This window comes from Dermacentor andersoni, chromosome 6 (genome assembly GCF_023375885.2).
Source record: "Dermacentor andersoni chromosome 6, qqDerAnde1_hic_scaffold, whole genome shotgun sequence".
NCBI lineage: Eukaryota > Metazoa > Arthropoda > Arachnida > Ixodida > Ixodidae > Dermacentor > Dermacentor andersoni.
In genome coordinates this window covers 176,062,870-176,075,075 of record NC_092819.1, presented here as the reverse complement: position 1 = coordinate 176,075,075, position 12,206 = coordinate 176,062,870, and the positions used below count along the sequence as shown (strand labels likewise).

At 45.7% G+C, this 12,206-nt stretch overlaps 1 protein-coding gene across 1 annotated transcript in view; it reads left to right on the top strand.

Annotated features, from left to right (window-relative positions):
- Positions 1-12,206, top strand: part of xmas (RRM_XMAS2 and SAC3_GANP domain-containing protein xmas) — a 388,469-nt gene that overhangs the window by 169,463 nt on the left and 206,800 nt on the right. The window contains exon 16 of the mRNA XM_050172352.2: positions 3,200-3,403. Coding sequence (XP_050028309.1) covers positions 3,200-3,403 — 204 coding nt within the window. The remainder of the gene's footprint in view (positions 1-3,199; positions 3,404-12,206) is intronic.

Genomic DNA, 12,206 nt, shown 5'->3' with positions numbered 1-12,206 from the left:
AAGCTTAACGATTCTAAATGTAAAACTGTCTCTTTTAGCCTCAAGCATACTAAATCTATGTTTCTTTATCACATAAATAACATCGCTATTTTGCATGATTCTCAATATAAATATCTTGTTGTTAACTTAACTTCGACTCTTTCGTGGTCAACGCACATTGCATACATATGCACCAGTGCATCGAGATCATTAGGGTACATAAGACACAAGTTCCAAATTCTACTGAAGACATTTGTAAACTAGCTTCTCTAACATTTGTTCAACCTCAGTTTGAATGTGCCACGTTTGTTTGGTCTCCTCATCAGAAATACTTGATCAAAAAACTCGAATATATTCAGAATAGGGCTGCGTGTTTTATTTCACGTTGTTATGACTTTAACAAAAGCACGACACAAATTAAACTCGACCTCTCACTACAGCCCTTGCATTACCGTCGTGACATAACCCTGCTATCATTATTTCATAAATATGTCCATAATAAAGTGCCATCAGTTCAGCATCTTAAAACTCCTGATTACAGGTCACACCGGTTGTACAATCAGTTCAATTTCAAGTGCATCTACGGAAAGACTAATTCTATTAACTACTCCACTCTTCCAAGAGCCATTCACCTTTGGAACAATCTTCCTAACGCCATCACTTATGAGAGTGACCAGGAAAATTTCCGGCATCTTCTAACAACGCATTTTTAAAACTCAACATAGCCTAACGTGTTATTAAAGCGAAGCTTTCTTTGCCTCATCCTTCGTCTTTCCCATTGCTGCTGCCGCCGCCGCTGTCGTGCACCCCGCCTCGGAGGGTGGTTCAGAGTGTGTACATAGATGACAAGCGCGAGTAAAAGAGGAAAGACGAACAGAGAAACTCGTTTTCGCCACACCGTGTCGAATGTGCACAATGCCCTCTGGAGCTCCCTTGCTGTCGCCACATTAGCCACTTGACAGCTATAATTATCCGTCACTCCCCTCAGAAGCATTGCAGAAACTGCACTGCCTCCTTTTCTACTAACCTGCGAGGCCAAAGGGGACGCAAATAGAACTGTAGAAAGGGAAAGGAGAGGGAGGAGAAGAGGCATATAAGAGAGGGGAGGAGGTGATGTGAGAAGGCAAGGAAACCCCACTACTATATGACAGCGGTTGCGGGAAACAGGATAAGCTTAAGTTAAAGGTACGGTAAAGTACGGTGCTGCTATTTCTGAAAAATAAATGCCATGCAAATATGTCAAGCGGGCAACTTACGCAGGGCGTGCAGAAGCAGAGCCAGCCGCATTAATTAAAGCACACCGTGGGGTCCAGGACACACTACAGAAGTGATCGACTGTCAAATCAACACTTCTGTGCTCGCCACATTAGCTTTACGGCTATGGCATTGCTAGAGGTCGCGGATTTGATCCCAATCACACCAGCCACATTTCGACGGGGGCGAAATAGAAAATGCACCTGCACTTAGATTTTGGGACGCGTTAAAGAACGTCATGGTGTCAAAATTAATCCGGAGTCCACCGCTACGGCTTCCCTCATAATCCGAGTGTGGTTTTGGAACGTACAGCCCCATAATCAAATTCCAGTTTAATACTTCTGCCACAATGCGATGTGCCATGTGAGGAAATGACAATGTTCAACCCTCTCAGACGTTATAAAATATGGCACACAGCACCTCAAGCACACACCTCTCCCTGTGTGTTCTGTGTACTACGCACACGAACAGCCGTGGTGCACACAAGGTAACGTTTAACATCAACTCACCAATCACGTGTTAGTCTAAACGTTGAAGAAATTAAGGTTTAGCCATCAACATCACCACTACTTATCGTGAATCAAAGCATCCAGCATGGAAAGCTTCGCTGACCTGAGGCAACCTGATTTCTCAAGCTGAGGTGATGCTGCGGCAACCTACCTACATTTTTTAAAAGGTGCCTTTTAGGGCCACCATAACACCGCCTTGGCAGAGCTCCTATGTCACTTGCCACCCGTGACCCCTGTTTACAATTGTTACAGCAGTGCCATTCTTTAAGGCCGACAGCCATGGCTTGTTAACAACACGTGATTGCAGCACGCAGGAAGCAGGATTAAACAGTTAAATGAGTCAACACAATCAGCAGCCAGATGGAGAAAGGTGGTAAGCAGGAGAACTGGCCTCCCTGCCATTATACTTCTCTCGGAACAGCTATGCCATCCACCATTTTGATTTTTTTTCATGCAACGCGGTTATAAGAATTCTTGGTTATAACAATGGAATTTTTTTGGAACTTGAGTATTGTTATAAGTGGGTTCGACTGTATAGCCCCAATGGCTCTCAGCATTTTTCGACGGTGTGAGGTGCCACTCGAAACCTGGAGATGTAGTGCACTGGAGGAGGATTTGAGCCTTCACCACCTTCAGATTAGTAGTCCAATGCCCAAGGTGGAGGGAGGGGAGGGGAAATGAGGATTCGAGCTTCTGACTAGCAACTGAGATAGCTCAGTTACGAGATAGCCACTTTATGGCAGAGAAGACCAGCCCAGAGGATGGTACATGTCCAAAGACTCTTTGAATTATCTGCAATAGACGGGTTTAAAGGGACGAAAACATTTACAAATGGTTGTAACATCAGGGTTGAACAAGGCACTTGCTGCATCTAAGCCCAAGCCAATGGGCATGACGTATGTGAATTGGAAGGAACGAAGCTGTAACTAATTCATGCTAGAAAGCAGCACTAAGCTAACGGAGTGCGACTTCTTGCGATAGGTAAGTCAATATTATTTATACATTTCATTGTCACTTGCCACGTCGAAAGGCACGAGAGAAGAAAGAAAAAATATCAATAGAACGGTAGAAAAGAAGATGGGAGAAACAATTTACGAATGGTTCTAACGTTGTGGTTCTGAGCCACACGTAAGCAGGCAACCTTGAATGCGGCTAGGTGTCCTAGACATTGCAAAAGGATGGATAGGTGGGCTAGTTGGTAATGCATTATAATAAAAATTTTCAAAAACATTTTTAGCGCTCTAAGTTTTTATTATAGTGTACTAGACATTTCAGCAGGTTTGGACAGCACTTACGTGAGCATGAAAGGGGAAAAATTGGTGGACTAGGCCACCTTGCTTACCCGAAAAGCCATGAGACACTGATGCATGGTGACGCGTTTAACTAATACCAATATATGCTGTGACATAGGTAGCTCTTGCAACTGCCCTGAGGTTTCCTGCCTTTTTTGCTGACAGGGGCTGCCACGGTGAGGCCCTGGGCCGGTGGCAGTGGGCCCAGAGTGAGCTCATTCTGGCGAGCCTGCTGGACGAAGTGCCCCTAGAGGAAAGCAGCCGTGCGGCCAGGGACAGCCTGGCCGAGGAATGGGCGCAGCACGAAGACAACTGCAAGCGGGCCGACCTCTTTCGCCGTCACTCCCTACTGGCTGCAGCATTTGCTCGGTGAGCTCATTCTCTCGTTGATCGAGCCCATGAATAGCTCAGCGTCTATGACTGCTCTCGAACTGTTAGCACCATCCGATGGGCTTTGAACACACGGCGCTTGTGTCTCGTCCTTGTTACTTTGTGGTTGCATGTGTTTGCGCTGTTACAATTCTTATGTCGAGTATGCACCAACTCGTTCAGAAAGAAGTTTTAATGAAGAAGCTGCTTGTTCAGTTTCGCTTTTCTGTTTCCTTTTTCCTGCTGCACAATGCTTTTTAAGGTAACTCCACAGTCGAGGCAAAGCCAGGGTGATGGGCGCTCGAGTTCCCAAAATGGCATTGGTGTTGCACATTTTTCAACCGATGCGGTACGAACAATTATCTGTACCGCATAGGGCTTACCACTAACCCATACTGTGATAACTATCGAAACTTAGAGACAGTTGAGCACATAATATTAGAGTGCCCCGCGTACCGCGACGAGAGACAATTTTTTGAGCAACAAATGGATATGATTTGTCACGAACCGTTAACGTTACCGAGCATCTTATGTCCAATGCCCGGCCCTTCAAAACAGCGACGGGTTTTGGATTTATTGTTCAAATACCTGTCAGAAACTGGTCTAATAGGAAAGCTTTAAAAATTGCACACCTTATATACAAAAGCCTAAATTTACCCATCATGTCACCTGTAAATATTAGTATCAGGTCCACTCGGACATTCCATATTTATTTTTATCCTCTTTTTCTCCCACTCTCTTCTGGAATCTTTTAATCCCATTCCCCATCCCTATACAGAGTAGCATGCCAGCGGTTATAAACGCGCCGGCAAAATTCTCTGTTTTTCTAATAAACAGCTCTCTCTCTCTCTCTCTCTCTCTCTACCGATTCTGATGCATCGGCCCGCAAGTTTTTGGACAGTGGCAGCTGCAACACTGACGTGGAAAACAACTCAGTTCGTCAGACTTCAGCACGAACTGTCATTTCTTCTTCAAACCATTTTGTTGGTACCAAGTACCAATATAAAGATATCCTGCATGTTCTACCTCCCGCGGTGGCTTAGCGGCTGCGTTGTTGTGCTGCTAAGCATGAGGTCGCAGGATCGAATTCCGGCCACAATAGCCGCATTTGTGACGAGCGCTAAATGCAGAAACACCCTTGTCCCATACATGGGGGCACATTAAAGATCCCCTGGTGGTCAAAATTACTCCGTAGTCCCTCACTACGGCTGGCGGAGATTTGCGGAGACCCTGGCGGAGATTTGCTGGTACCGGAATAAAACTGCGAGCGCTGTCGTTTTGACATGAGATGGGTGGCTATATATTGTTCTTGATCGCGTGCACCTCGTGCCTTTTCTTGTTCACATGGGATCTAGAGGGGAAAACGCATACGATCGCAGTCTGCAGCAGGGAGTGTCTGTGCGTTTCAGTTAACGCCTGTTAAAAGCATGCGCTACGCTTCCGACGCGCATTATGAAACAGGTAGGCGAAAATGCTTATCGCGATAGGATTGCTGGTGATAGCTGTGAATGCCATGTGCAACGAACCCGGCGAAGATTTGCTGGTACCGAAATGAGAAACTGAGTGCGCGCAGGCGTTTTCACGAGAGACGGACGGGCGAGTATTGCGGTGAATCCGCCACATCAGGCATTCTCGATCGCGTGCACCTCGTGCCTTTTCTTGTTCACATGGGATATAGTGGCCAGAAAACGTATCATACGATTGCAGTTTGGCGACGTACTGACCGTTGGTGCCGAAAAATTGTGTTTTCGAGGAACATTCCAGGTCATTCTTGTGTGCTCAATTGCGAACGTTGGCGCCGAGAAAACATATGTAACGGGAACGTATTTATTTATTTATTCATACTGTTGATTCCATCAGGGATCATGAATGAGGTTCTACTGTATTTGTTGCATTATTGCATTAATTCCTCACATATCATCATCATCATCAGCCCTATCTTTGTCCACTGCAGGATGAAGGCCTCTCCCTGCAATCTCCAATTACCCCTGTCCTGCCCCAACCGATTCCAACTAGCACCCGCAAATTTGCTAATTTCATTGCCCCACATAGTCTCCTGCCATCCTCGACAGCACTTCCCTTCTCTTGGCACCCATTCTGTAATCCCAATGGTCCACCGGTTATCTAACCTACGCATTACATAACCTGCCCAGCTCCATTTTTTCTCTTAATGTCAATTAGAATATCAGCTATACCCATTTGCTCTCTGATCCAAACCGCTCTCTTTCCGTCTCTTAACGTTATGCCTAGAATTCTTCGTTCCAATGGTCCTTGCGCAGTCCTTAACTTGTTCTCTATTTTTTTGTCAGTCTCCAAGTTTCTGCCCCATATGTCAGCACTGGCATTTAAAAGTGTATATCCCGATATTTTTTTACAATCTCTTTATGCCAACCTGCGTTGAAGTTTTTGTATAACTTCTTTTTTTTATTATTATTTATGAATACTGCGATCTTGTACACAAGATCATAGCAGGTGGGAAACATTGTGTTAAGATACAGAATTACAGACACAAAGAAAACAAAATTGCACATAGAAATTCAACAAGAGAATACAGCAACAAGGTCAATTAACAACAATCGATTCAAATGCTCTTGAAATGAATGTAATGATGTCTGTCTGACAACATCATCCGTGAGGTTATTCCAATCAGTGATGGTCCTTGGAAAAAAGTAATATTTAAAACAATTAACTCGCGGATTTAATGGTGCTATAGAAAGAGAATGGTGATTTCTAGTTTGGTACCCCGAGGAATAGGTAAGGATATTGGAGGTGTCAACTTTGAAATTATTATTAATTAATTGATAGAAAAACTTTAAGCGACATATGCGATTTCTGTTAGGAATAGAAGGTAAGCCGCTTTTTTTGAGGAGGTCACTCACTGATGCTCGCCCGTAAGTGTTATATATAAACCTTACTGCTTTCTTTTGGATTCTTTCAAGTTTATGTTTACCTTTGTAAAAGAGTCCCAGATAATTACTGCATATTCTAAGATTGGTCTAATAATAGTGTTGTAGGCAAGGAGGTGTGTACCAGGGGTTGCTAGCTTAAGCGAGCGTCGTAAGAAAAAAAGCTTTCGGAGAGCATTTGCTGAAACATAGTCGACATGCCTGATCCAAGAAAGGTTATCAGAGATCCATAGACCTAGATACTTATATTCTGTGACTTTTTGTTTCTTGATACAAAATCTTTGCGTGAATATGTTTTTTTTTATATATACCGTATTTACACGATTGTAAGTCGACCACTTTTTTAAAATTTGAAAATCTGAAGTGGGGGGGTCGACTTACGATCGAAACCAAAACATGGCACCGCCAAAAAAGCGAGACCGACAGGAGCTACAACGTAGTTACAATTTTATGTTTGCTCTATGGCCCTACCCGTAGCTTTTCGCCATCCCGTGCATTTGTTCGCTTTTCGGAAGGGTTTTTCAACATTTTTGAGAGTGTTACAGTGCACGCAACACTTATGGGGGCTGTTGATAGTTGATGGAAGCGCCGCTGTTCCCATTCGCGGCGGCACCCTCAGAACGGCGGCACTTGCGCCTTGCCAATGAGGCATTGGCCTTGCGGAATGTATCTGTAGTTTATGGAAGAGTAGACACTGCTCGCGGGTTTCTCTTTCCCTGTTGTGCTTAGCTTTCTCTATAGTTTGACGAAAGGCATTGGTTTGATGCGTTCCACTTGACTGCCGGCTACGTGCTACTTCTATGCTTCCTCAGTCATCATGAGTACTCCAGGCCCACTAATCATTCGGCACTCGTTCACAGCAGCGTTCAAGAGGGCTGCCATCCTTTGCACCGAAGAAACAAATCACTGCGCAGCGGGCTGCAAGTTCGATGTTTCTGAACGGGTAGTGCGAGAGGGGTAACTGCAGCGAAGCGAAATTCAAGTGAAAAATTTCCCACGTGTAGAAGTCTTGACGCTTTCTGGAGCTGTAGGCTAAGCTTGCGGCGTACGTCGCTGAAATGCGTGATCGGTCCCTGCCAGTGAAGTGCGACATGGTCATGAAACAAGCCCGGACCTTCGCCTTTTAAGGACCTGCTCCGCCGTGAGTACGAGTGGCTGGCGGCAGAAGACCGCGAAATTACGCCAACCGGATCTCTCAAAAGAGCCTCCCTGACGGCTGCGTGTGGTTGGGTGCATTCGGAGTGGGCTGCTGTTCCACAAGATGTCGTGATGCGGTCGTTTGTCAAATGTGAAATTTCGTTGGACAACGACATGCTGTGGGACCGTAGCAACGATGACGATGGCAGCACTAGTGAAGACGAGTAGTCCAGTGACCATGTCAGCTACTAATAAATTTTCGTTATCAAATGCGCCCTCGGGTATGCTCTTTTTTTATCCTGTTATGCAATATGGGGGGGTCGACTTACAATCATATAAATACGGTACAGTGAAGCCTCGTTTAACCGTAGTTGGCCGGAGCACAGAAAAAGTAGGTACTAAACGGTAGGACTGTTTAACCAAATTAGCATGAGATCGCCCACTTACCTGTCAAAAACGGAACAGAGAACTCGGAGAGAATGCAATGAAAGGGGAAAGAACATGCAGCATTCACTTTGCACGACAAAAGTGCTATTACCGTTTGATGCCGCCGCGGCCTAGCAGCAATGACAGCGGCCTCAAACTTACTGAAGCTGCGTGCCATCTTTTCAGCCAGCCCCCTCTTCTCGCCAAACACTTGCATGGCAGATTCCTCGTTGGTGTTACGTATTCTTCGTGCACGCCTGCGATAGCGCTGCAGAAGTCGTGTGGCACCTTTTTCATTGCGGGGTGCTGTTCTCGTCGCGAAGATTGCATTCATGAGGCCGAAGTAATGTGCAGCTTCTGCCACTGTCGGGCCTGAATTGCGCGTGCTGTAGCTTTCCATGTCGTCCTCATCACTGTCGCTAGTCGACACTTCAGCAACAACAGAGGCAACAATAGTGAAAAGTCTAATCTTGTAGCCGACATCTCCTCGCGGTCGTAGCAGCGCTGCCGAGCAACTTCTTCACATTCCAAATGCCACACCATTGTCAACAGCAGATCCCTGTCACTTGCCAGCGCCGACTTCTTCGTGTCACATTTAGTAGCACGAACGATGTCTAATGTTTCTTCTATGCTGAGCACCTGACGTCTTTTTTATTCGAGCTTCGGCATCACGCGAGTCCTCGCTTGCACGACGCCGCAACGCCCTCTGGCATGGCGCCGAAATGATGTTGATGTTGATGTGGCTTCATGCACAAACGCACAGAGCGGTTGGAGGCCGTTGTTCCAATCTCTGAGGCTTGTTCTGCCGGGCCGCCCGATGGGGATGACGCACAGCTGTGTTTACGCAGCGAAAAGTGGAAACACTACTTGTTAACCGACACGTACGCAATAAGCTGGTACGGTTTATGCGGATACAAAACACAATATCTTCAATTTCCGCTGAGTCGGGGATTTGACTTTTCTACTTTTAAAACGAAACTACTGTTTAAGCGGGTACGGTTTAACAGGGTTTTACTGTAGTATTCTTTTTTATAAACATGTCATTTGCGACTAGTACATTTGGAAGGAGTTTCTTCCTTGGCAATCTAATGCTATACACTTTAGTATCAAGCATTCTCTGTGAGAAGAAAGTAGTACTAGGCTACTCGAAGACCACTGCTTTTTCCGTGGGCAGGAAAGGGTTAAAGAAAGCACAGGCAATGTCAAGTGTCAACTTATGCTTTGATGCTCCACTGAGCTTTGTTTGAAGGCCTGACGGTTTCAACTTATCCTTTGATGCTCCACTGAGCTTTGTTCAGAGGCCTGACGAAAAAGAGAGAGAACGATCTGCTGTAGCCACACACCCATCTGCACAGCGAGATGCAGAGTCTGAAACGTGCCCTTGGGACAAAGGATCAGCAATGCAGCAGTATAAAGAATCAGAAGGGCATTTCTTGCGCCTTTCATTCACTAATGCCAGCTAGCTGAATTACTATCAATAGAATGTGGCGATGGGCACTGACAAATTAAGGAAGTCCGACTCACCGCGACAAGATATAGGAAGTATATGTTTGCTCCCCATGCTGGACACCAATACCATATGGTTCATGCGTACAGTCACGCGAACGGTGCCCTGTTCGAATGATCGTGTTCGTCCATCCTGGTGCCCTCCTTAGAGTCCTCTTGCAGAGCATGCCGTGAGACACGCGACAAGTCAGTTTCTCCACCAATCCAAAGCCAAAGAGGAAGAGGCTACTCCCTCTTCTGCCCAAGTAACCCTTCCGTCAAGCGGCATTAGTAGCGCAGCACTAGTGCTATCTCTCATACGTTTCTGCAACTACAATGACTGCCAGCGGCACTTCGCTATTGGCGAAGCCAGATACTAACAGGAAATGCTAGGCCCATGCAGGGAAGACATCAATGGATGCATCAGAGTCGAGCGTTCCTGCACATGTTACATAAGTATTCTGGCATAGTGCCAACCATTGGTGCATTTGCAAGCTGGTTCCATCCCTGCACTTAAAGGGACACTAAAAAATAGAAGCGTTACTGTAGTTGTGTTAGTAAGTTACCCTCCCGCAATATACCAGAAAAGGTGCTCTTACTGCGAGAAGATGCTCGATATGCCAGAAAAGGTGCAAAAATGAAAGAAAAATGGCAAGCTTGAAATTTCCGTACCAGCATGCTATGACGTCATGGATTTTGACACCATCTGCTTGGGCCTTGTTAAATATTTATTGATGAGAATGGACTGCATTCTATTCTAAAAGACCCATAGACTGAACTTAGGAAATTTGAAGAACTTTTACTGAACCACAATGGCCGAAATGTGCGAGCAGTTTCTGGACCATTTTCTTTTCTAAGATGTTCACCCTAGATTCCGGTAAATACAGCAAGCTTTAAAGCCCAAAATAATGAAGTTAGTAAAAACAGCACTTTGCTTCATTGTATTAAATTTCGCTACATTAAAATTTCCACATCCATTGCGATGGAAGCTGGCACTTCTTCCAAGGGCAATTCTTCCTGCCACCGACCTAAAGTCATTTTTGAACAAAAAACTTTGAAGCTTTTGGCAAATGATGTGGGACGCAGAAACCTCATGTAAAGTTCATTTTATCAAGCCACATATGGGAAATATGCCACCAGTAACAAAAAAATACGGCAAATTGAGGTCACTGCCTGCCACCTTAGGATTGGCCATACGTATGGCGCACTCTTATCTGGGGAGGAATCTCTGATTCTTGTTCGGTGAACTTCCTGGAAGTTTGCGTGCCTCGTTTGTTATCTGCTTCGGTACAGTATACTACAAAATGAAATGTTTCTTGCCTTCTAATGAATAATATATCTATATGAAAAAAATGTACTTTTTTCTTCTCAAGCTTAAACACTTTCTCAAATAATGTCGCCGACCGTTTATCCGGGCCTCATGAGGACTGCGGAAACGTCCCAATAAACAGGTGTGCGAAAAAGCAGATTAAGACAAAAAAAAGAAATCCTTTATTTCTACGCACTTATTCGGGCTCGGCAGTAGGCTTGAAGAAATTGTGAATGTGCCGTTGCACGTTGTTCCATTTACACACAATCAGATAAGCCTGAATCTCGTAGAGGGTCGTACGGTCACTATAGGCGGCTGAAAGCACAGTCACTGCTTGTACATGGTGTGTCATGGTGTGTCATCTTGCGACTCTGAGTCATCGTCTGGCAGTGCAGCAGAAACCTGACGAATGATCTCGCCATCGTCGAGTTCTGATCATGTCAGTGCAGCAATGTCAGTACCTGTGAAACTGTCAAACGAGACGGTGTCCGGAATCACAATGGAACCACTGCGCAGGTCTAGGCAGAACATTTTCGGCGTCAGTAGAGAGCACATCGGAAGGCGACAAATCCTGGGCCTCCCGGCACCCGCTTGCCAGCATTCCCCAGTGCAGTCTGCGCGGCCACTGTCGGCGCCATTAGACACTTGACGCAATGTTTCCGTATGCCGCGTTGGATCACCGCAACCTTGATACAGCACACAATGCAAACATCACCACGCCGTCACACCGACACCAATCGCACAACTGAAAAACGTGATCCACTCGCAGCATCGTGCATAAAGAAAGAAACAAATAAGCTGCTGGGTTGTCTTGACATGGCTTACCAAGCTGAGACCAGAACTGCTGTGGCCACGAACCAGGCAGAAACGATGATGATGAGCGGGGATTTGCAGCAGCGCCACTTCATGGGGCAGCAGAGAGGCTCCATTCAAAACAAAAATGACGTTCAGCAAGTCGAACCATGCACCGGTCAGAGTCAGTGAGTGGTGCTCTCGATCGAGTTGGCTCAAGGAGTGTCCAAAAAATCAGACGAGAGGTTGCAAGGTGTCCGAACTTTCGGCAGTTGTTATACATTGTGGTCTATGGGGAGAATGGCGGTGCCGCGAAGCAGACCGAATAATCGAGCGTGTCCGAATTTTTGGAGTCCAAGAAATCAGTCTGCGACTGTAGTAATATGTATGGCCATTACAATTTATTACTCTTAGTCTCTCTGCATGGTCGCTAGGTGGTGCCACACACAGCGAAAAAAAAATAAGAACATAGACATTGGGAACATTGCACACTTTCCAAGAAGCAACAGCATGTGGTCGCACCGCAATGTGTTACTGGGGCCCTAGGTCTTAGCTCGTCAGTGGAAGCTGTTGATCGTGCTTTTCGTTTCGAGAAACGAAAGCAGTGCCGGAATTAACTTTCGGCTGTCTCTTCAAATGCATTTCGCACCTCCAACCGCTCTGCTTCCTCCTCATGCAACACCAACACAACAACTGAAGCTCCCATTTCAAGCAACGTTTCCTCGAATTAGACTATGGATTGGATTTG